Source organism: Vulpes lagopus, chromosome 23 (assembly GCF_018345385.1).
Source record: "Vulpes lagopus strain Blue_001 chromosome 23, ASM1834538v1, whole genome shotgun sequence".
Lineage (NCBI taxonomy): Eukaryota > Metazoa > Chordata > Mammalia > Carnivora > Canidae > Vulpes > Vulpes lagopus.
This window is the reverse complement of record NC_054846.1, coordinates 5,591,133-5,618,113: the sequence shown is the minus strand read 5'-3', so window position 1 is coordinate 5,618,113 and position 26,981 is coordinate 5,591,133. Positions and strand designations below refer to the sequence as shown.

Here is a 26,981-nt window from a genome sequence, read left to right as displayed (position 1 = left end):
AGCAGAGCATGATAAATAATTTATCTTCAACATCCAAACTTAATTCAAAATGGTTTGTTTATAAATGTACACTGACATATAAAAACCTGTCGTATTATAGTTAGCCGAAGAACAATAAAAACAGCATAGCCATGCATTCTACAATTTTTTCTGCCATGGAGTCAATTAAATATTATCTATTATGTTCATAGCTCCAGGAATGAAAGGATTAGAAAGGCATAGTTTCTGACCTCAAGACATATAACTTGGGGTAGATAAACAGCACAGAATAAATATTCACTGGTATTAACAAAATGAGCTAATACATTGTATTAATAATATGTTTTGAGAGTATTCACAAAGGAGTTATTCTCTCTATGCTTTAGACTAGGATAAAACTGAGTTTTTGTGATGTACAGGGCACAAATGATAATTGAAAGGTAGTGAAACAAGATCAATTATCAACAATGATTTTTAACACTGAAGTACATTTCCACTTTTTACTTATTTTATTGTTTCTGGCTATCAAACCTATATTGAATGTTACCCTAGTCAATTAATATATTTAACAACTGTATGCATTCATAAAATCCCTTAACAACTCTAGAAATTCTGATTTTTCATATTTAAAATGAAAAGATACATCTTTAGAAGATTGTTTTGGAGATTAAATAAAAGACTACATTTAAGAGTTTACTGTATGGTCTGGCACATAAAAATCCCAGTCAACGTTGGTGGTTTTATCAAAATCTTATAATATTATGAAAGAATTTCAGCAAGACTATATGCAACGTATACAGATGCAGTGTAAATATGTGTGTGTTTCTACAAGTATACACCCAGGTCTGAACAGGGCAGGTCTACTTACACACAATTTTAAAAATTAATCTAGTACTATACTGTAAAAGTATTTTTTCTTCCTTTAAATTTTTAATAACATTTTAATGTAATTACATAAATAATTCTCACATTACTTTATCATGAGAATATAGTATATAACACATATACAAAATACGTGTTCTTTGATGGTTTATATTATCAATGAGGCTTCAGTCAACAGTAGGTTATTAATATTTAAGATTTTAGGGAGTCAAAAGTTATGCATGGATTTTTGACTATACAAAGGTCAGCACCCCTAACACATATGCTATTCAGGGGTAAACCGAATTATATTTATTTCAAGGTTTGTTTATTTATTTTTGAGACAACATAAGAAAATCTTAAATGTATATTTTTTACCATAATTAGCATGTTAGTTTTTGTCTTGTTTTCTACTTTCTATGAAAATCAAAATATATTATAAACTTTTAATTTGATTGAATAAAAACTTACTTTAGCATTAAAGTTGCTCTAGTATTAAAATAAAAACACTAGCTTAATTAGTGTAACTACATAATCTATATGATTTATAGTATGCCTAAATGTCAATTTATTTTATACTTGAAAATATTTAACATAGGGAAGAGAAGTATTTCCCCAATATTAAAGAACTTAAAGTTATGATTTGTATGAAATTAAAATGTCTAATTAGATTTCTATAAATACTAATTCTTTGCCAACCTATACATCTCCAGCTGGTATAAACATCTTTTTCTGTTTACTTTTATTGCAAGTTAAAAAACATAACACTTATGCTTTAATTTTAAAAGTTTTAAACTTAACGTGGGAATAACAGAAACTAGTTGATTAAGTCTTAACATATTTACTTATTTTTATAAGTCTATTACTATGACAATGTAAGCTTTAATGATTTTTTTCAATGAGCCCTCTCTGTACTTTGTCAAGAAATATTTAATTTCAAAAATTGTAAATTTTCAAATTACTACCATTTCATGTTTTAAAATGTGCACTTTTATATGGAAATTATATTCTGAAGGCATTACTGAACTAAGTGCTCCTAGGTGTATAATAAAGCAGACACCTAGTAGTTTAGTTCATAACTGCTAGGCACTGTGAGCAAATTCAGAAGGGTGACTGTACCTTGTGTCGCAATCTTATTAGAGGTTGGTAGGATTTAAGGCCATATCCTGCTTCTTTGGTTGGCCTTCCTTCTGACTCCAGAAAAATTAATCCAAGAACCAAGACAGCTGACCAGCACTTAAACATTCTTATTGCTTTTCACCTGTGAAAATCAGCATTACAAGTAATCAGAAAATGCATTATTATTGGGAAAAAAATGCATCAGGAAATATTCAACAGTGCATAGAAATCTCCACATATCTAATCAAAATGAGTGGGTAATTGCCAAGTGAATCCGTAATAGGTTAGCATCTCCAAATAAAGATTATGATCCCCTTGATCATAACAAATACTGTTTTTTTTTTTCACTCATCTAGCCTTACACAGCATTAAAAACGTAGATATAAACCCCAATCAAAATGTATTAAGGAGAATTAATTAAAACCAAGTTGAAAGAAAATGAAAAACAAAACAAAAACAAAAACAAAAAACAACTGAACTTCAAACCATGGCTAATTTTCTAAGCATTCATATTAAGTACGATTATCAACATACTTATAAATTTTGAACTCCTCTTTAAGTACATTTGCTGAATAACACTTAATAAAACTATAGTTATTATAATTCACTAGTAAAGACTGCGGAGAGTTTGATAAGGTGGTCTTCTCTGGGAGGCACTTAATGAGCTGAGGTTCAACAATTATGCAGACAGTTATACTGAGTTATGAATGCATTTTTCCAATACTATCTAAAAGAATATTTTCTAGAAAACTTCTTAGTAAGTGCCTTAAATTTAAGCCACATGAGTCTATCCACTGCTCTATGTCTTTGAATACAGCAGAGAAATTATAAAATGCAATAAATTTATGATCATATAAATTCTAACCCCTCTTCCAAACAAACAAATCTATGCTTTAAAATATATATATATATTTTTTTAATTTATTCATAAGAGACACAGAGAGAGGGAGGCAGAGACATAGGCAAAGGGAGAAGCGGGCTCTCTGTGGGGAGGCCAATGTGGGACTCAATCCTGGGACCCCAGGATCACACCCTGAGCCAAAGGCAGATGCTCAACCGCTAAGCCATCCAGGTGTCCCACAAATCTATGCTTTGAATTAAACTATAACTCACCTTATAATTTTAACCAACGCATCTTTGCCCCTATTGTGACAATAGAGGAGCTCTTTCTCCTCTTCTCTACTCTATTCTGTACATCTGACTTCTTGAGAAACTTACCCAATGAATTAACCCTGCTAGTTACTGTCTAAACTTCCCCACTTAGTTATTAACTTCCATCTTTAAAGATACTCTAATCACCCAGGTTTTAAGATAATTTCTCTCCTTTACTTTCTGAATTTTCGGAAAGAGCTGTGTATCTCTCTTAATTTTTGAACCTAGTTCACTCAAGCATGCTTCTACCCCTATTGCTCTATCAAAGTAACATTCCTTTTTTTTTTTTTTTTCAAGAACTGGTCACTTGGGGTTTAAGACACCCCTCTCTTCAGTTTTTGTAGAATTTATGAAAATTTCTCAGCCCTTTTGCAGGTTCATGTCACTCCTTTGCTTCACCATTAAAAGGTATAGTTTATCCAATCTCATTCTTAGCCACATGCCTGTTCTATTTATCCAGTCCAGACATTCCACATCATCTATGGTTTTAATTACAGCTAACTCCTGCTTTTCAAAAGTTCACATTAGACCACTTTGCTTTCATGGAACACCTGCATTAGTACCTGTTTTCACTAAGAGAAATATGAAAAGGATTTTGCTTTCACAAAAAGAGGTTTAAAGAGGAAACAGTGTTCTGCATTTGTTTTGCATTAGCCCTTAAGGAAGCAGCCCGCCTGGGGGCATGGAATAGTGAGTGGTTCCGCCAAGCCCCTTCCCTGGGAACTACATCCAGCATTTCAGTACCAAGGCCCCAGGGCTTTTGAAGTGTCCCTGTGAGCATCTGTGCTTTGTCTTGATTTATTTTGTGCAGCTAAGGTGACAGAAAACCCTGAGAGGGCTTATTTTGGGGGTCATGAGAACACTTAAGAAATTTTCCACGTAAATTAATGGTAACTGCTTCTTTGTTTTATGCTGTTTGGGGCTTATGGAAGATTTCATAGGAATGTTATACTTTCTGATAGTGGTGGGGGGTGGGGGGGTGGGGTGGGGGGGAGGGGGCTTTATATCATTGCTTCTCATCCAGTCTCCAGATTAAGACAGCCTATGGGGCGCCTGGGTGGCTCAGTGATTGAGCATCTGCCTTCGCCTCAGGTTGTGATTCCGGGCTCCTGGGATCCAGTCCTGCATCTGGCTCCCCACAAGAAGCCTGCTTCTCCCTCTGCCTATGTCTCTGCCTCTCTCTCTGTGGGCCTCTCACAAATAAATAAAAATAAAATCTTAACAAAAAAAAAAAAAAAGCCTACTTAACAGCTCCACATGTATATTTCAAAAGCAGCTCATGGTATACAAACCCCACATAATGTAATGCTTTCCCGGATTTTCTTTCATCCATTTAATCAAGCCAGAAACAAAAGGAGACAACTTTGTGTCCCATACCTTTCATATTAATTATTTTTTAAAGATTTTATTTATTTATGAGAGACACACACACAGAGAGGGGGGGGGGGGCAGAGGCACAGGCAGAGGGAAAGGCAGGCTCCATACAGGGAGCCCGACGTGGGACTCGATCTTGGGACCCTGGGATCACGACCTGAGCCAAAGGTAGATGCTCAACCCACTGAGCCACCCAGGCATCTCTCATACCTTTCATATTAAAACCCTTCCTAAATTCTGTTAGTTCTGCCTTCAAAATATATTTCCCAAACAACAGTTTTTTTCCCGTCTACTGTCACAACTCTAGTTCAGCTCTCAGCACCACACTCCCACACTTCCCCGAGCACATCCTTACTGGCCATCCACGTTCATGCATATGTGTACCTTGAATCATTCCCTGAGCAATAGCCTACATGATCATGTCAAATGTAAATACCATGACATCATTGCCCTTGTTAATAAATTTAGGATATACTCCTTTACCCTTAAGATAAAAACCAAAATCCCTGACATACCCTACGGGTGCCCACAGAGTCTAGGCTCTGGTGCTTTTCTCTTCCTCTAAAGAACTGCTGTCCAGCCACACTGACTTTCATTCAGTTCTCTGAACTTGGTCCATTCTCACTAGGTGACTTTTGTACACTATTTTCATCACTTGAGATACACCTTCCCCGGGACACCTGGGTGGCTCAGTGGTTGAAAGTCTGCCTTCGGCTCAGGGTGTGATCCCAGAGATCAAGTCCCACATCCGGTTCCTTGCAGGGAGCCTGCTTCTCCCTCTGCTTGTGTCACTGCCTCACTTCACTCTGTGTCTCTCATGAGTAAATAAATAAAATCTTAAAAAAAAAAAAAGGAAAGAAATCCACCTTTTCCACCCCCATTTATCACCGAAGACCTTCACATATCAAACATATCCCTTAAGAACCTTTCCCTATAACACCAAGCTTGAGTTACATTTCTTAGTTACTCATGCTTATAAGTGAGTTTTCCTTCATTTCAGAGCAACCATTTGTAATTATATATCGTTAAAATGATTAGTTGAATAATTGTGGCCTTCTTCTCTACATTATCCATCAGTCTTCTCCTTCAAACTGCATGAATACAGGGATCTGGGTGGGGGTTTTTTTGCTGGTTTTTTTTTTTTTTTCCAGCATTATATCATCTGAGCCTAGCAAATTGTCTGGTACCTACTAGACACTCAATAAATGAATGCATAAATGAATGTCATCCTGCATTCAAGAGAAAAAAAAAAAGATTGTGTTTTCTTGCATTCTGATGATATTGAATGCAATTCCTATTTCACTACCGCTACAAAACATCTGAAAACTAAACCAGAAAACTAAATAATTTCATTTGCAATCCATCCCTTTGCTGTCATTTTGATGTATAGTCTAATACTTCTCTCAGAGGTAAATATTTGTTTATAAGACAACTGGATGGAATATTTTAAATCCAAGATAGAGCCCAAGAATAAAGCAAACAGGATCAACTCAGCCAAAGGGATATTTTCTAAAGGTTCTGAATACTATGTGTTCCTTCGTTTGTCAAACAGAAGCAGGAGGAAAGAGGCACAGCAACAGCCTTGTGTCATCATGACAGGCTAAAGGTTGGATCATAAATTTCTCAAACTGCTCACTTAAGGGTTTCTCTTTTTCTGTCCTTTCTCTCTCACATACACATCCACACGCTCAATCACACACACGTATTCCACATAACTACAAATATTTCATATACTATAAAATACACATTAAATGAACAATTAATTAATTTTAATAGGTGACCAAAAATTTTACAAATCTTGAGAAAACTTCCATACATTGATAATTAGATCAACAATCTCCTGAAATATTTTCTCTGCTAAAATGCAATACACTAGGATTCTCTGCTTTAAGAAATTTCACCAAATGTTGGTTACAACAGTCAACACGTAAATCTTCAGCGCATTATATACAACTTATTTATACCACTTTCTCATATTATTAACTATGATGATTTTTTTCATTGATAGTCCTATAATTTTCAAGTCTAAAATTTATTAATACCAAGTTATACAAAACTTGAAAACAGAAAAAATAAAAATATAAATGCTTAATCTCAGAAAATGCTATCAGACAACTGGAGTGATTTACTTGGTATCACAGAGAAAATGAAACAATTCATATTAAAAGTCAGATACCAGGGCACCTGGGTGGTTTGGTCAGCCACGCATCCAACTGTTGTTGGTTTTGGCTCAGGTCATGGTCTCAGGATCATGAGATCAAGCCCTGAGTGGGCTCTGAGTCTGCTTGAGATTCTCTGTCTCTCCCTCTCCCTCCGCTCTCCCCTCCCTCCACTCTCTCATAAATAAATAAATGAATAAGCAAATAAATAAATAAATATAATCTTTTTAAAAAGGTCAGATACTTTATTTTTGAGAAATCTGATTTCTATTGTAGATAGGTGTTGGCCTTACCAGTGAGTGTTAGACAAAGAAACAAAGACCAGTTTCTGCATTGATCTTCTGTGAATGTCTACCTTGCAAGATTTTCTCCATTAAGATATTACTAAGAAAAATAACTGAATCCCATTATATAGCTATCAATTAGCAATCTAAATAAAAAGATATTTCTTGATGGATGCTTAGAAAATAATTATCATTTTATTTATCTTCAGCTACAGATTCCAAAGATGTCATTAGCATGTCTTTAAAAGTTCACTCATCCACAGAAGTTGTTCTAGAGATTGTAAATCAGTAGTAATCGATCCCATGATTCACTGACTCATGATCTCACTTTCTCAGTACTGTAACCTCTGACAACCTGTTAGATTTTCATAATTAATTGGCAGTTTGTTGATAGCTCAATAAGAACACTGAAAAGCATGTGACTAAAACAAACCAGCTGGAACAGATGGTGCAATAATGATCCTATGACTTTTCCCTTGCAACCTCAACATTTATATAGAAGCATCAGAAAACAACCTCATTATTAACTTAGAGAAAACAAAATGTTTACAAATCTAAAAAGTATCTGCTTAACATCAGATGTAACAAAGTTAGACCTGAAAAAGGTAAGGGGAATGGATAAAGGTTTCTCTTGTTCAAAAAATAATATTTTTCTCTGAATCAAACTATTTTATTCGCCATATGGTGTAACATGCTGTGCTGCTTATGGCAGTAGGATTTAGAGTAGTTACATGATTTAGTAGATTCAAATTTCAGGGATTTTGATTTGTTTACACATTCTCTAGAATCTCACCTCACTTGGGAAAACAAACTAAGAGTGTTAAAGTATTGCCTTAGGAACAAAATAAAGCATTTGAGATGGGGAAGGAAGCTGGTATCATGCCTATGAATGAAAAGATTGTCAAGATGAAGCAAATCCCCACCATTATCTAAAGTTGCAGGGAAGTCAAGTAAGGCTTTCACCTGGAGAACCCTCACTGCTTCTCCCTCCAGCCGAGACAAATACTATAGGTCTTCCAAGATAGCTCCAGTCACTTCCTTTGTCAAATCTTCCATCAATTTCACATGGACTTGGCTGCTCTCTGCTACAATTTTAACATAGCTCCCTTCAGTGTCTTTTCAACCTTGCACTATGATTATTGACTTAAGAAGGCTAATATCCTTATACAGATATAGAAGGAGGTACTAAACTGGTTCTATCACAAACTCAGAGTTTCTTAACTTCCACAGACCTCTCTTTGTTCTCTTTGGTAATAGGGAAGTGGCCTAAATGATTACCGATGCCTTTTTCCTTTTTGTTATTCTATAATTCTACGAGACAGAGAGATTGACTTCTCACCTACCTTGTGTCATATAGTATAACCTAAGCAAAACCAATCGCATTACTTGCACCTCATCTGTAGGAAGGGATTCATGACCCTATGCAGTCTAGCATTTGTACCAGATTTTCCCTTCTGTGTAGATTTATTGATCTGGATAAGGATATGGGAAAGAACAGGTTTGAGGGAGAAAACCATTACTCCTTTTTTGAGAAGCCTTTTGGTAGTCCTACTAGAGATGCTACATAGTCACTGGGATATAGGAACCTGAAGTTCAGCAAATACATATGGGCTAGATACACCTATTTGGAATTCTTAGCATTTATATGCCATCTAATCTAGGTGTGAGATGGGAAGAGGTTGGACTAAGCTCTCAGACAGATTTAGTCAAAATGGAAGAGTAAATGTTACTAGGAGGTAGAGCAAGTGAAAAGGTGAAGTTTTAATTTTGGAGAAAAAGATGGATGGAAATTTCCATTGAAATGGAATGACTGGAAGCTCTTATCATCTGGCATGCTATATTTTTACTGGTTTGTTTATTCTGTTTCCAACCAGAATGTTAGCTCCATAAAGACAGGACTTTGTTAATTACCTGTGTGAATTAGAGCAGTACCTGGCATACAGCATGAGCTCAATAAATATTTTTAGATAGATAAATGAATGAATAAATTAATGGCGATCAGTAATTAATTTGAAATAGTAGGTGTACATTAAGGGGTTCTTAATATTCTTCACGTAATTGAAAATATTCATTAAAACTGACTATGAAATCAATCTAGAATTCCAGTTGCTGTTACTACAAAAAGCTTTTCTTTTATACCTGGATCAAAACCAGGTTTTCAGTGGAAGTTCCTGTGGAAAAGCCTCCCTTGTCAAGGACTGACAGTCTTCTCATTCCCTTAGCTCAGCTGAAATTGGAAGGACTGGAAAGACTTGTTTTACATCATCTATCAGGCAAATCTGTTGCGGTAACTGTTTTTATCTTTTGACCTGCTTTAACTTCATACCCACTACATTGAACGCTGTGTTTGAGTTCTAATTTAATAGTTCTCTTAGGGGAAAAAAAATTTCCAAAAATCTACTTTCATTATGGGCAGTGGATTCTCCCTATTACAGAACCAGATTCTTTCCATCTAGCAGCTGATTATCCTCATCAGAGCAATGGATTCTCCTAATCAATGTCCTGTCTTCAAATGTTCATTCTAATAAGCATAATTAACAGCAATAAGAAAACAGCTAGGAGTCACAGCCTTCATGTCGTAGAACCATACTAGAGAGCAGCAAAGAGAAAATAGATCGCGCATATCCTACTAGACATATTAGGATGGTACCTTACAGGATTAATTATCCAAAAACATTTCCTGATAGGTATTATTACTTATATTGAACTAAATATAAAGAAAGAGAAACTTATCAGGATAAAGTTTCCATGTTAAGAAAGCTGGTTATTGTCAAAACTGGTATCTGAACCCAAGGCTGACTCCACTCACATTTGACCCATGGTTCTATTATATAATTCTACTTTTAACACACACATAATGATGCAGATATAGATGAAAAGCCTGAACAAGAAGTAGTCATAAACAGCAAACAAATACTTATTCATGCTGAATACTACTGGAAGAGAGAATCTTTAGCTTACATTCACTTTGGATCAATGTGATTGAAAATACAATAAACAAACAGTAACCATAAGAGGGCAATGGCTATGTGACCTCTATGTCTCCTGCCTGGGTAAGTGTCTTTAAATTCTATGTGGACACATACAAAAGCATGGAAACTTCTTTAGTTCTTAATCCTGTCTCATTGGTTCATACTGTGAAAGAGAGAGAAAAACTTTTAAATGTAATACTTTTTGTTGAAAGATTAGAACATGTGCAGTACCCCTTTTCCTTAAAATCTGAGATAGGGATAGAATTATAATTGCTAAATAATAAGAATTATGACCATTAAATTAATTTAACTTTCAAAGAAGGAGGAACTTTTATTTCAATGACATCTGAGTCATTAATTTTGTTGAACAAAACTGTCCAGATTCTAACCAATTATACCTTTCAATAGCCAGCTTAATTTGAAAAAGAAAGAAGCTAAATATAGATAAAATATATTCATTGGCATTTTGGAAGGACTGCAGTGTGAAATGTATAATAATTTAAGCCTGCATTAGGAGAAAGTATTCACACTGAATTCCATTTAAATTAAAAAAAAAAAAGATACATGTACTCCGCTTTAAATAAATGAAAATCCCACATTATGAAAAGCATGTTGGGTGGTAAATATTTGTTTTCTAAAACCATCTTTGCTGTACAAAACTATTTATATGCTGCAGTTATATTAACTCCTCTGGTGCACTAAAAACATTTTTTAAATTAAAAAAATTAACTACAATATGGAACACAAGATGGCAGAACTGAAAATCATATTAGAGACCTAGTGTAACCCCTTCTTTTTATATGGGAAGAAGATGACAAGCACAGGAATAACAGGTGCACCTACGATGAAGGTAGTCATAGGCCTGGAATGTCACTATCCCGATTCCGAATATACTACTTTTCTTTTAAATGCTACAGCACATCTGACTAGAAGCCATTCACTATGGAAAGAAAGGACACACGTGTACAGATGCTTTAAGTGTCTAAGGCACTATTTAGAAACCGCACCTCTGTGAAGTCCAGCAACTCCGTATTTACTACCCACTAGCGTTTCCAAAAGCCAACAGAAAAAACATCAGCGTCACCGTCTCTTCAGAATCATATTGCTTACGTGCAATTTTCAGAAAAAAAATTTTGTATATTTGTGTTATCACAATGATCTTCACTGGGAAGACAGTCATATATAGCTATGGTTAACGTCACATATGTGGTTACAGCAGTGCTTAGGTAACTATAGTTATACAATATTTTTATATATTTATTATAAATAAATAAATTTTATGAATATGTATGCACATAATGTGAGAGGCATAGTCATATAACCTTCCAGATTTTCTATAGTTATATATGGATGGTTATATATAGTACAGGATGCATATTTTTTTTAAATGTGTTTGACAACGTGGAACAGAATGAAACTCTAGGTCTAGCTGACCTAACCAAGGAATTTTATTAAATTATATGACCTTACAATAGTCTGGACCTTCAAATTGTAAGTGCTGGTGCCTTAAACTTAGGCAGAAAAACAAGATACATACAGTTACTCATGACTCCTAGGCGATCTCCCAAAAAAAGCCCCCAGACTTGACTTTATAATACATTCATGATTCCATAGTAAAAATATATCATGTATAGGCAGAAATTACGTTAATTCCATATGTGTGTTTTTATGATGACCTTCGATAGGTGATATTAAAAAATAAACTTTACGCAATCAGTTTCATCAAAATAACTCCAGTTTAATGAATAAACTGGAGTTATTTTAAAATAAATCTTTTTTTTTACGACTTTATTTATTTATTTATTTATTTATTTATTTATTTATTTATTTATGATAGGCACACAGTGAGAGAGAGAGGCAGAGACACAGGCAGAGGGAGAAGCAAGCTCCATGCACCAGGAGCCCGACGTGGGATTCGATCCCAGGTCTCCAGGATCGCGCCCTGGGCCAAAGGCAGGCGCTAAACCGCTGAGCCACCCAGGGATCCCCTAAAATAAATCTGATATTAATATTCTGTATTATGTATGTTGGTATGTACACATATAGAGGCATCAATTTCCCACCTTGCTGAAAGCTACAGTCTGTATCATGGTGCAAGACGACTGGTTAAAAGCATGTACTAATATGTCCAAGATACTGTGATACGTCTTAGTAGCTATACTTAGCTTTTCTGTACCGTAAACCCACCTGGCTTATGTGTGACAAGATCAAAAAGGAAGCAACTTCAATATTGTTCCTATATCTTTGTATGCAGTTTATTTATTAGTCAAATTTCTGAGTTTTAGCTCATTTTCATAGAAATCTGACAACAAACGGGCACTTTTCTTTTCATCGTTGCTAACCTGAAAACAAATATGTCTAAAAACTGCATCAAAAGTACTAAAAAAAAAAAAAAAAAGTATGTTTTTAGGAATGCCTGGGTGGCTCAGTGGTTGAGCGTCTGCCTTCGGCCCAGGGCGTGATCCTGGACTTCCAGGATCCAGTCCCGCGTCGGGCTGCCTGCATGGAGCCTGCTTCTCCCTCTGCCTGTGTCTCTGCCTCTCTGTGTGTGTCTCTCATGAACGAATAAATAAAACTTTTGAAAACAAAAAGTATTTTTTAATGCTGAGCAGCAGCATGCTGCAGAAGAACAATAGCTAAAGTCAAAAGATAGGGACTCTACCTGTAGCTTTGTTCATAAACTGATTCTCTTCACACTTGCGCTCCAAATCTCATCCCACTGTAATCCAGCTTCTAACCAGTTCTAATCCAACTAATCCATCGATGCTGCTTTCACAAAAGTGACCACTTACCTGACCTCCTTCTCCCTTGAGCTGCAATCACACAATACTCTCATGATTTCCCTTCACTTTCCTAGCCATCCTTCTACCGCCTCTACTCCCATTCTCCTTCATCCATCTGCTCTTTTAAAGCTGATAACCCACAGGTCTCGTATGTTAAATTAAAAAAAAAAAAACATTAATCACAATAATAAAGTTCAGGGTTTTTGTTTTTTACTTCATATTCTCAAGAAACAATTTAAGGAATAACATCTGCATGCCATGGCAATATAAACTGAGAATTATTAATAATTTCCTAATTCTTTTCAAAGTAAGTACCAACTGGAAGTAATCATGAAAACTGAAACTAACCAATCACATTGATCATAGTTTGTTTCATTTTGTTTTCTTCTAAATACTGTGGATGTAACTCTATTGCACGTTGCAAAGTGTTAGCTAACGATTAGTAATCTCATGTCATGTTTGCTGTGAAAGTCCTATTACCCTAGTTTGTATCTAAGTTGCACTAAGTTTGCCTGACATCATACGAAAAACGATGCTTTAAAGTCGAAAAATAATAATATATTATATGACCTTGAGGATATTGCCCTAGTTCAAAAGAAGAGAAAATCATTATAGTCTCTGTCTTCTGAATTCATTGCTTTCTACCTTGATGAGCACTTAAAATGTAAATTAAGGAAGAATGCAGCTCTTAGGATTGACTTCTGTCTAAAATCCCAAAGGTACCATGTTACAGATTTTATTTGCTATTAAAAAAAAAATCATTGCAATTTTGTCAATGTCAGATTTTAAATTCAATCTATCCCATACCAAGGTTTCTAGCCGCCTATGTTCTTTAAATCGGGGACTACGTTTATTGTACAAGAAAAAAAAAAATTCTGTCACAGTTTAACAATGAATTGCTGCACAGGGAACAATTTAATTTCTTCTGTATTTAAAACTGAAATGCCATGGGGGAAAACGTGCCCATTCATTCAGGTCAGCCAAGTCTCAGAGGTATTCGACTGAATATGAATTCAGAAAAGTATGGGGAGAGTCCAAGGATGGAGTCCACAGTTAGTAGTAGACAGTCATTGGGACCCAGAATATTTTCCAGAGCAACCTGACGCCTCCCCAGAAGGACAGTTCTGGGCCACCACCGTGTGTAAAGGGAAAGAGGGAAAACTAGGTTAATGTGACCTAGTTCTGCTGGGAGGATTTTCACAAAGTCGCTCAAAATCAAAACCTCCACGCTTTCATGAAAGATTGAGAACGCAGCGAGTAAACGAAGCGTAAAGATCAATTTCAGCTAAGTCAACTGAAGATGAGCACATTTCCAGTGACTTGAACCAAAGCAGACAAGGGTAGTTCAAACTTTCCAAGAAATATCAGGAATTAATAGAAACTGTACTAGCAAGTTATGTGGCCAATGGTGGCTGGTGATTAAAACCCAAGTCGTGAGCAAAAACACAGGAAAAAATTTGAATTAGTACTAAGTGACATAAGAAGAACCTGCATTTCATTTTATACCCATAGTGTTTCGAATTTGAAAAATAAACTACAGATGAAAGGTTGGATTTAAGAAAAAAATGAACAGGCTTCGAAAGAAAGAAAACTGAGGTAAGATGGAAAACAAAGAGCAGTAACATAACGTTTTACGATATAAGAGTAAAAAGTGCTTATTGGATATTTATGGTGCTCCAGGCCAAGTACACCATTCACATTCGCTTTCACATTCTTGGCAACAATCTGTCAATACAAAGTCCACTAATTTAGGTGCACTAGACATGTGAATCCAGGCAATATATCCTTAACAACTTCCTGAGTTATATTATATATCTTCTGAAGCAAATGTTTCGAGAAGAAAATAAAGGCAAGGCTCAGGTACCAGTTTGATTTCTGAGAATTACACAGATGAGGTCTTTGGGGATGTCTCCTTCTAATTAAATTTAGGGGCAAATGCTTCATGGGATTTGCCTATATAGGATGAGAACTAACTTGCAACTCTATATAGAAACTAGATGCTATCTCTAGTCTCAAGGCAGGTAACATTCAGTAGTAATATCCAACCCTAAAATGGCCTGCTCAGGACACCTGTAATTCTGCAAATCCTGTAACTCTGACAACACTTTTTTTTTTTTTTTAAGCAGCTTTGTTTCTCCAATTTTTCTTTCCCAGGTAATGAATATAAAATTCCCAACAGAATTGGCTGGGCTCAAGATTGCCAGTAATATTTATCTCCCTTCCCCTGTTCTCATGGAATTAGAACCAGAAATGACCATAATGATTCCTTGCAGCTGGAGGCTGAGAGAAATGCCTCTCAGGTTGCCTTAATAAGGGAATCTATTGCAAAACGGCTCCTCGAACACCCAGAGAGCAGCCAAGAAAATACTGAATGGTAGCTGGAAAATCTATCAAAACTTCCCTCAAGCACACTTAAATGCTTCTTTTATTTCATTACTTTTCTTGAAAGAGCAAGCTACAAGCTTGACTCAGTCCACTTACTGTCCTACAGTAAATACAAAAATAGCTGAGGCCAACCCCGAGGGGGCGTAATTGCCCATAAAGCATAAAGGGAAACTACCTCAGGGCACATGGATTCCCCTCAAATTTGGCTTCTAAACAACTCTTTTTTTTAAAATGAATTTTGAATTATATTTTTCATTTTTACTTTTAATTTTAATTATATGTTATTTCTAATTATAATGTATACGATTTGCTGTTAAATGGTTTGTAATAAAACTGTAAGATTTAAGAAGAAAACTTCCCTTTCATAAAAATGTTCTCATACATGTATTTTCATGTCAAGTTTTTCACTTCAGCTTTTTCATTGGAATCTGGAATTAATTTGGGGGCATGGTACGGGGACAAGACTTTATTTTATTTTTCTTGGATTTTATTTTCTAATTTTTCCCTGTATTTTATTTTTACCTTTACTTGTACTCTACCTAACTGAAGTGTTTTGTTTTGTTTTGTTTTTAAAGAAGTTTATCTTGTTTATAAATCTGTCTTGGTTAAAGGTTGGCTTTCCCCATATTGCGGTTGTGTTTTAAAATTGTCTATATGATTCCATTTATTCCTATGCAGATAGCACTGACTTTAATTACTAGAGTCTGATAACAATTTTGATATACAGTAAGGAAAACTCTTGGTTCTATTCTCTTCCATATCCATATCCATTTTATTTTATTTTTTTAAGATCTTTTTTATTTATTTGACAGAGATGAAAGTGCACAAGTAGGGCAAGCAGGAGAGTGAGAAGCAGGCTCCCTCTCAGGCGGGAGCGATGCTGGGCTCAATCCCAGGATCCCAGGATCCTGACCTGAGCCACCCAGGTGTCCCTTCCATATCCATTTAAAAAGAGCATAAAATGTTCTTCATCAGAGCTCATGATTCACATTTATATTTGCATTTATCTCTATTAAGTCAGTGTGATTTACTTTAGGCATTAACTTTCTAAGCAGCAAATGTTTTTGTTAACCATGATGAAAATATGTCCTTATTAGGCGAATATAACCATTTTTACATTTATTAAGATTGTTGCTATATTTTAGCATTTCTACAATTAGAGTTTTATTCCATGTTTGTGTGTGTCATTTTTAACCATTATTTATCTTTGATTACTCTGTTTCCTTTCATACTTTCTGTTAGACTGAATGTATTTTCAATACATCCTCTTCTTTTTCACTTTATTTAGAAGCTGAAGATGGATTTCTCCTGCCAAAAATATTCAATATTACTTTCATCTGAACAACAACAAAAAATCCTAAGCTTTCCACATGTTTCCAAAATATAAGGCCTTGGGGCAGCCCTGGTGGCCCAGTGGTTTAGCGCCTGCGTTGGGCTCAGGGCATGATCCTGGAGACCAGGGATCGAGTCCCGTGTTGGGCTCCCTGCATGGAGCCTGCTTCTCCCTCTGCCTGTGTCTCTGCCCCCCTCTCTCTCTCTGTGTCTCTCATGAATAAATAAATAAAATCTTTAAAAATATATGTATATATAAGGCCTTGCATGAAATTAGTAATAGTAATAGCTTCACCTTTAAAAGACAATCGGTTATATTATGCTTATTGTCAATAGTTAATTTACTTCTGCATTTGCCATTTTATTATTTGCACATTATACGTTCCTAATGGTTTACTTCTATGTTGAGGTAAACCTTTCTAAAATATTTCAGCATGGGCCAATAAGAGGTAAACTGTCTTGTTCTTTGTGTCTTAAAATAACACCTTGCTCTTAATACTAAATCATACCTCAGATAGGTAGGTAATCCTAAATTGGTAGTACATTCTCTCAAACACTTTAAAATGTTTTGTGGCTTATACTAATTTAATGAGAAGACTTCTGTTAATCTAATTGTCATTCCTTTGTAGGGAATGTGTTCCTTTCCTTGGTAGCTTTTGACACCTTGTTAAATTTATTTATTTTTAGCACTTTATGCTTGATAAATTTCTCAGTAGTATTCTATAATTCATCAATTTTTGTTTTTCTGTATAATCTAGTGTGTAACCTCTTCATTTAACTCGTATTTAAATGCTAATAGGCATGCTTGCCAAAATTTCAAATTATTTTGTCTTTTAAAAATATTGTTATTTTTATTTAATTAACTGTGATTCCATTGCATAATGTCTTTTTATTTTTGGACATTGTGGCTCCTTTTATCTACTTGGTGTTCCTAAATATATTTATTTAAAAATTCCTCATTCTTTCTCTTAAATCGCATTCCTTCTGGAACATAATCACCTTCAGTTATATATTTACTTATTTATTTGTCATGTTGTTGGATGTGTGTGCATGTGTGGCTGAGAGGAGGCAGATGTTGGTCTGTGTCTCATCCTACCTCCCGTCTAACAGTGGCAGCTTTGGACCCTTCTTTCATGTTACTATGCTGAGAGCAGCGCAGTCAGGCATCAAGCTTGTGATTAGCTTGCCCGATCCTGAGGGTTGTTTTTTTTCTTTTTTTAAAGCAGCCATTTCTCTCAATGCAAAATTTGATTTAATTTGGAGCACAGACCAGCTTTTTTCCCTCCATCTCAAATCAATACTAACGCAATCCCTGAATTTAAACAGTTTGGTTCTAGCACCACCTAAAAATTTGCAATGGAAAGTTCTTTCCCATTAACCCAAAGAACTACTTCTCCAGAGGAGTTTACCAGTTAGTTTACGTGTTTCCCTCTATATCCCTGGCTCTTGCCACCAACTCATCCTGCTTACCCCCAAAGTTATGCCTCTTTGACATCCCTCTTTTTGTTTTGGTGCTTTATGCTTAGGAATGCCCTCAAAGGATAAATAAGAAAATCTTTTTGTTTGTTTATGAGTGTGTCTAAGGCATGCTCACAATATAATCTATCTGTGGCTATTGGACTTGCAAGGACGGACCCAATATCAACTAATTATTCAGTAAATTTAAAAAAAAAACCTGAGTTGTCAAGAATTCAAAAAACAAATGGATCTCACAGAAATACCATTTGTAAGTCACTTAATGAATACATATATCTCGAAACTATTTGGTTTTCTAATTTACTTAAATAAATTTAGTAGCATTTTCATTAACTTTTTCATGATAAAAGTTAAGTGGATTTTTTTTGCACTATTAAGCTTTTAAAAATACAAAGGTAAATACAAAATGCTAATGTACACATACTATAAGGCTATAACCAGGCCTTATCTGTGAAAATCTGAGAGAGAAAAGAAATGCCAATCTTAGTGGGGTCTTTTGTAAATATTAGACAAGAATTGATATATTATTCAATTCATACACTAACAAAAATGCTTGGGTGGAAAAGCTGATGAGAGCATTTGAAAATCATGACTTTATTTGATCTATAAGCCTGGAAATAATTCAAATGATGCACTAAGGAGATTCTTACAATTCTTTTCAGCATATCCCTCTGTTTGTATTACTTTTCAAAAAATACAGAGCAGTAATTAATATGCTAAATTTAATCTAATTCCAACATAAATCCAGTCTCATGAAACATGAAAAAAACTAGAATTTTATATTTGAAAGATACATTAAAATTATGTAGTCCAAAGTCATTTTCTCACAGATGAGGAAAATGAGTCAGTATAATGAACTGAACTCCGATGGTACTTAGCTAATTACTTGGTAATATGTCCAGAATATTTCTCAATACATGTATAGAATATGTCTAGATATAACATTTCCTACTACCTGGAGTTCTTTTCAGGATTTATTTAAGATTCTAATCAAATAACTCCATATGATTGCATTATATGTTAGAATATGCAAAAGAAAGATATCTAGATTAAGAAAATAGAATAATGCTACCAGAATTTTCTTTGTCCCCATCTAATATATTTGGTTATTTAGTATGCATATTTCTGTAATGGTGTTTGTAATATTCTTCTCATTGTAAAAATGATTTTATATACAAGAGATCAGTCACATGTTGGCAGGATGTTATCTCCAAGTTAAATTAGGTGTAATACCTCATTGCTCAAGACTTTGTCTATTGTTATGTTTAATTAACTCATTTATTTTGTTCAAATCCACATCTTACATGAAATATAATCCTTTGAATATTGTAGTGGTAACTTATTATCATTTATATTTGAAGTTTTAAGAAAATGTCTGCTAGAGAACTCTGTTGGAATTTAATATTTCCAAGTAAATCTCTGCAAGTTTTCATATTCCTTGCAAAAATAATAAAAAAACTTTGATGATACCCTTGATGTTGCATAGCAAATATTTAATTAGAGCATAGTAATCAACAAACACAAACACATAATAATTGAAAACATAAAAAGAACATTCTTTACAGTCTGTCACCGAGAAGAATCTTAAACCAATGCTGTGTGACCGTGACAGTTCTTAAACTTGGCCTCAAATTGTATCATGGCAATATTAATACAAAAAGGCATCTCTGAGCTCCATGTAAAAACCAAAATAAGACGAATACAAAATGGGGGGGGAGCCCCTTTAGAATTGAATAACTTAATGTAAATTAAATAGTACATTTTTAATAAATATCTTATGCAAATGCTAAATTTAAATAGATAATGATTTTCCAAATTGTATAACCTCAGAGATAGTGCTGAATAACATGTCTGCTATAGAGGAGAGGAAGAGCTTAATCAAACAAAACCATCAATTCCTTCTAGATTTACTCATCACAAGATTTAAAATGTGCTTTTTTTTAAGAAACACGCTAGCACTATAAATATATTTTATGAAGACAATACAGTGAGATTAGAAACATGAAGCAATAGAATTCTAAGAACCTAGAGGGATAAAGTCCACACAGGTATTGAACATTTTTTATTTTCTAAAATCACCCTGCCGTTTGAAGCAACAAACTGAAGGTCTTGTAAAATGATTGTATTCTGGTATCCCTGAGCACTTGACAAAGAGTTTAGGAAAAAATCATCTGTGTCTGGTCTTTGAAAAACTTTAACCGCGTATTCGGTTTTCAGCATCCATATGAGTTCATTCTTCAGAAGGAAGGATATACCGTCTCTGTAAGTGTAGTATTACCTGTACAGAATTTTTCATCCTAACTATAAATTCACCCTTCATCAAATGCATAATAAATAGGTTCGTGGGTTTGAAAATTATAGTCTTTTAAAACAAGCTCAATCAAGCCTGAACGCAAGCACTTCCTATGCAACTGATTAGAAAAGTGCACGAAGTATCTATGACCTGTGTAAACAAAAGCTAATTATCTTTACAATCAGATTTTTTCAAATGACTGATAGTGTACATTAAATAAGAAAAAAATTCTAAGTGAATGCGTTTTTGTTTTCTTCCTAGTTTTCTGTGTTTAAATAAGCTGTGTCAGCTCGAAAGAGAACTATAGAAAAAGCCCTTCCAGATATGTCAAGGTCTAACATCATTAAAACAATGTATTAGTAACAAAAGCAAACATTTGTTGAGTTATTACCTATTGCAGGCTTTATGTTAAGAGGTTATATGAACAATTCGACTTGGTATTATAGGAAACCAAAACAAAACAACTTAGACTGATATGTAGAGATTTGTCCAAGATGACTACATTGATAAAAGATCTGGATCCTTGTTGCTCATGATAACCAAAAACCAAGCAATTCTCATCAATTCACTATGGAACAGGTACCGGCTATCTGCTTTTTAAATATTCACCTTATCAACATTTCCATAATATAAACATGTTATAAAACATTAAATTTTATGTGTCAATACATGCATGTCAATCCTACCATAGTGGTAACTTTAAACCATGTTTTTCATTACATATATGAATAATATTAAGTGGAAAAGGAAACTACTTTTAAATATCAGTATTTTTTCACAGAGCCACATTTGCCTATGCAAATATATCATTTGAATTAGAATACAACTGTGTCATCATCACTGCAAATGTGATGATCCAATGGGTTTACGTACCACTGTCTGCTGTGTTAACCATAATATAATCCCACTAGAAGACTTAAGAATGTACCTAACCCAGCAGGAACACATCACTGCACAGTCACTGCCCAAACAGAATTAGAATCTCAGATATCATCTGGCTGATTTGAGTAATCATAGGACATGATTTCTCATTGGAGAGATGGAATGGGATGTTCTGTTATTTGTGGGCTAATAGAGCTCTATGAATATTTTATATTAAATGAATGAATCCACTACAGTACTTGTCTGCACTCAGAGAGTGAAAAAATATAGATTGTGGTCATAGCAAGGTCACATTGTTTAATATCAAAAACAACCCAATTTTAGAATGTGGGGCTCTTTGGCCACTGAAGGACAGTTCATTTGATCTTCTCTAAAGCTGGCCATCTGGTGGCATCATTTCAAATTGAAGTCATGTTCCAAAAGATGTCCTGTGAGTCTCTGAGGATGTGGCTAAGCCATTCAACTCTATTTACAGAGATTATAGTAATCAAATGTCACAATGATATAAAATTATTCCATGAAATTGGAGAGTACCTACTACAGCAGGAGCTTCTCACTGAGAGAAGATTCCTTGGGCCGGAAGGATGCAAGCAGCGTCAGAATGAGAAAGTCAAAAACCGCAGGCATAATGAGAGGGCTCAGGGGTGTCAGTACAGAACCGCTGTTCTGTGCCAGTTTCCACCTCACTGACTTTCCTAGCCGCTGGCTCCCCTTTCTCTGCGCTCCTAAAACAGCAGACCTTACATTATGCCTACAGCTATCAGATTTCGGTGGGCGAGAGAATTTTAGGATGAACCAAGAGATTCTGATTCCAGAGGTCTTAGAGGAAATCCAAGAATCTGCATTTTAAACAGGCATCACAGGGGATCTATTACTGGGGCGGGGGGGGGGGGCATTCTCGTGAAACACTGCTTTATACTACCTGCTATACCTGAACAAGAAACAGATTAATCTCAAAGCACATAAATTATATTTGCATTCCAAGGTTCAGTAGAGCATTTACTTTTGTTTGTTTGTTTCATTGATTCAGTGCCTGAATGTTGGTTTTGTTCTTGATCTAAGCAGAGGTGGACAGAATTGTATTTATTTCCATACTCTTATTACAGGCAGAGGGGCCGGGGGGGGAAAAAGGTTGAGACTACGGAGGGAAAATACTGTACACATTAGAATTTCTTTAATGTAATCTTTCAGTTGCCAGAGGGGTGGGAATTGGAGGGATGGGCAAAATGGGATGGGTGGAGGGGAGCGGGAGACACAGGCCTTCAGTTATGGAATGAATAAGTCATAGGGACAAAAGGTGCTGCATAGAGATTCTAGTCAATGGTACTTGAGTAGTTTGTGTGATAACAGACGGCAGCTAAGTGGCAAACAGCGTAGCATACCCTACACGTGGAATTCACGACGTCATATATCTGGAACTAATAATGTAACATTGTGTGTCCACTGTACTTTGAAAATAATAAAATCTAATCTTTCTAACTTCAGATGAAATCATTAGTGGCATTAAAACTACCTGCCCTGAAAATGTTCCTGAGCCTAGCGATAGGGAATCTTTGCTGTAGGTGAGATAAGAAATCATCTTCAGAAGCATGAAGGAGAAGTTGCAATCAAGAAAATTGCAGGTATTTATATTTCTCTTTGGGATTCTTGCCATCTGCTCTGCGGGAGGAGCTAATTCCCTCTTATCTTCTAGACAAAGTTGTTTGGTCCCCTAAGATTATCAATCTGTGAACTCTTACGTGCTATTAAGAGAATGTGACTATCTTTTTGAAGTCGGACTCTTGCTTAGTTATTAGAAATTGATCAAAATCGTTTAAATATGTAGCAGAGAAGGGGTGGCAACGTCGTTCTAATAGTAGTTCAAAAGCTTAGGGCTGAACTCAATGTATCTGTCCATGCATCTGAGTTTTTGAGAGTGTTCATGGTTCTCAAAAACACTACAAGTAAGGGAGTACTGGAATCTGGTGTGCACAGTGTCAACTGAGTGACTGAGGACGAGCAGATTAAGGACCATCTCAAGGTTACGCAGAGAGTAGAGAAGGTCACCGGAAGTCTCAGCTCTCTGCTTCCTTACTCGTAGTTTCTACAGCATATGAGGTAGTGAAAGACACGCAACCCTTGTTTGTGGACGGCTTTTCCCCGCCAACTCCCTGTGCTCCCTCTCCTCCTTCCTTCTTCTCACTCTTTTCTTTTTAAAGGCATGAAACATCTTATTTTCATATAAATACAGATAACATCCACTTTAAAATGTAGCCCTTTCTCAGACTAGGTCAGCGTTTCAGCTGGTGCCAGGCATATGGTAGACTTGATAAATATTTGAAAAGTGAAAAAAAAAAAAAGCTCTGTCAAAGTAGTTCCCTTGAAATTATGAATCTTCCTATATTTGTGATAACTGGTGCCATAAAGAGATGCTTCATTTCTTCTGTTTCTGCTTTTAAGAAACTTTACATAAGCAGCTCTATGACATTAAGGACAGACATCGCTGAAATGGTTTCGATGTCTTTTGGTCAGTCATGGGATGTGGAATGGAGGATCCTTGTTGTGGCTCCTTAAAGCTCAAAATTCTGATTTCTCATCCATAGCTTCTACTCTCTTCCCTCCTTCCTACGTACAGTTGATTTTCTCTCAAGTCTACCTCTGGGCCACTGCACTGTAGTGTTGAGAAATAAGAATAGTCCTGGGAATTTTAAGCACAGTGGTATCTCGGGCCACGGAGGCCTTGGTGGAAGTGTGTTGGGGTGAATAAATTAAAGTCAGGGGACTTAGAGGTGTACTCGGCAACACGGAGTAATCAATTTTAAAATACGTGATTATACTGCCCCTGAAGTTTCGCATTCCTCGATGTATATTTTAATCTGTAATTGGTTGATGGGCTTCAGGCGAGCAATTACACACTCTTTTCTATTACATGACATGGGAAACCACCTGAGAATATTTCAAAAGTGCTTTGATTTGTTTGTGGAAAGTATCTGACAGAACACGAAGAGCTCATTGGCTTCTGAGGCCTACTGCTTTGTGACAGTCCAATGACGTTGGGCGCAATGAACAACTTAACCCCTTCTCATTTAGCTCCGGGAAATTCTGATTGCATAGTCCCTTCCCCGGGCTGGAGGGAAGGGAGGATAACAAAGGTATTATCCTACACAGGCCTCGGAGGAGCTGTTTTAATAGGATGGAATCATGGCTCCTGATCTCATTTTCCCAGAAATGTTCACAGCTCAATCTCCCGGAATGGCTGTGTTTACCAGCACTGATGTTGATAATCAGTGTTAACACAGGAAACTTAGACAGTCAGCCAGGCGGTCCTTTTCTTCTCTTGTTAACGGGGCTTGTTATTACGGTTCCTTCAATTTCCTAGAGGATTCATGTACATAATCATGTCAGCTGCTAAACTGGTGGGAATTGAAGTTATTCTACATTTTGAAGCCATTAGCATGTGCCAACTTAGTAGCTACATAAATTACTGCTTTGCTTTCCACTTCTTAAAAACTTCTAGCAGCTCAAGCAGCTCTAGTTTTTTTGGTGGATATGTGCCTGTCAGCATAGAACGACTTGAGTTTTGGCAATTATCGACTTAATTAGATCATTATGGAGCCAATCAGGATAATGAAGCCCTCAAAGTAAGTTTACAAAGGTTTTGTGACTGTCTGTATTTGAACCGTTTTATCTAATTTCTTTATATTTGTCATATTATTGCTTAGTTAAATGTTACACCTCCATTCCATTTACATTTAAAATTCAATTAGCGATAATCATTAGAACACAGTCGTTCATTTTTTAAATGATATTTCTTTTTATAAAAAAGGTGTATCTTGAGTGTAGCCATTTATAAAATACATATGAGAAAAACAGAATAAAAATTACTTGTAATGTCACAGTCCAGAGTCAATGATGCTTAATATTTTGGTGTATTTCAATATTTTCCTTATGCATGGAATCTAAAATAAATTCCTTACAGTTTAACCCATTTAAATATGACTTCTTCCCCTACTATTGCACAAAAATTTGCCTCACTGAGTCTCTTACATACATCTTCATTGGTAATTTTAATGAAAATCTCTATGTACTTTCTTATCTGTCTTGGCTTTCCCTAAGTAATTGTGTGTCATTGTATATTTCAAGCTCTATGAGGTCAGGGGTCATCTGGTATTACCTCTGTAGTCCAGTGCTAGCAGAGTGCCTGGCACATAAGTATGGCTCCTTGGATATTTCATTGAATAAACAATCATATCCCTCATCTTCACACAATATCTCCATTTTATCTTAGGGCAATAACCCTTGTGGATTTTCCATTACTTACCTAGAAAGGTATTCCATTACTTATCTATTCCATTACTTATCTAGAAAGGTAATTTCCATTACTTATCTAGAGGTATTCAAAATCTTTCATTTTCTCTTGCTCCACACTACTTTCAAAGCTAGAGACTTTCTGTTCTACATCTTCATCTTTCCACTCTGCTTAGCTCTCCATGCACTCTTGTGATTTCAGTGGTCATCTAGATGGTTTTCTTTTCTAAATAAATATCCATCACAGACAGTCCCTTCTCAGATTCATAAACACGACTGCCTATTGTAGTTTTAAATTTTGATACATTTTAAACTTTGATACATACTCATCTCAGAAATAACATGGTCTAGGCCAAAACAATTACCATCTAATCTCCCAAAAAGTAACTACAACTCTCTGTGAGGTGAGATAATAGAGAATACTATTCTCTATTAAGAAATAGTCAGAACTGAAATGGGCTTGGCTTTGAGAGATGACACGATCCCAGTTAAGAGTGGGAAAAAAAAAAAAAAGAAAAAGGAATTGAAGACAGTCTGGAAGACATGTCCACGATGATTACTTTCAAGGTAAATGCAGCAGCAAACCAAATTATTTACCAAGAGTCTGTCAAATTTAGCTTTTACATCTCTGGAATTGGGAAAGTTGTGGATATAGAAATTCCTGTGAAATGGTTTAGGACTGAGAGAGAGACTTGGTTAGACTATTAACTCAAAAAACTAAACAGAACTCTAGAGTAGTAGACTGGATTAATAACATAAATATGCTATAAAGAGCTGTAACTCGGGATCCCTGGGTGGCGCAGCGGTTTGGTGCCTGCCTTTGGCCCGGGGCGTGATCCTGGAGACCTGGGATCGAGTCCCACATTGGGCTCCTGGTGCATGGAGCCTGCTTCTCCCTCTGTCTGTGTCTCTGCCTCTCTCTCTCTCTCTCTCTGACTATCATAAATTAAAAAAAAAAAAAAAAGAGCTGTAACTCTACACCAGGAAATCTAGCCTGTGAATATAGCCATTTATATACCAAAAGGAGGTAATATAACCTGAAATATTAGTGAAAAATTATATATCTCTTACCTGAAACCGTTTTCCAAAACACATTATTTTTTTTAAGATTTTTTATTTTATTTATTTATTCATGAGAGACACACACAGAGAGACACAGGCAGAGGGAGAAGCAGGTTCCATGCAGGGAGCCTGACACAGGACTTGATCCTGGGTCTCCAGGATCATGCACTGGGCCAAAGACAGATGCTCAACCACTGAGCCACCTCGCCTGCCCCCAAAATGCTTTCTGCAGAATACTAGGGATATATTAGCTGGATTTATATAGGAAGGAAAAATTTTAGGGAAGCTGGCATAAAAAATAATTTTATAAAAGATTTCTCAGAGAGTTCAATATGCTAAGGGGTACTGGAAGTTCCAAGAGGAAGCCAGAGCATGCAGGGTTTCTTAAGAATGCATAACAATTCTTACTTTTTAAAAAGAAGAACATATTAAGGGATAAATACGCTTTGATTAAATGTTGAAATAGATTGCTATAAATGTATGCATATAGTGGGTACTAGGTAAAACAAGATCTTTAAAAATGCAGCATACTAAATGATAAAGAAAACATGTTTAAAATATAATTTAACTTTTTCTCAGCT

The 26,981-nt window shown here is 35.6% G+C and overlaps 1 protein-coding gene across 2 annotated transcripts in view; it reads right to left on the bottom strand.

Moving 5' to 3' along the window:
* FSTL5 (follistatin like 5) overlaps positions 1-26,981 on the bottom strand; it is a 679,148-nt gene that overhangs the window by 629,051 nt on the left and 23,116 nt on the right. For both annotated transcript variants that reach the window (XM_041737850.1, XM_041737852.1), the window contains exon 2: positions 1,960-2,101. In XM_041737850.1, the coding sequence (XP_041593784.1) occupies positions 1,960-2,085 (126 nt within the window). In that variant the 5' untranslated portion in view covers positions 2,086-2,101. The remainder of the gene's footprint in view (positions 1-1,959; positions 2,102-26,981) is intronic.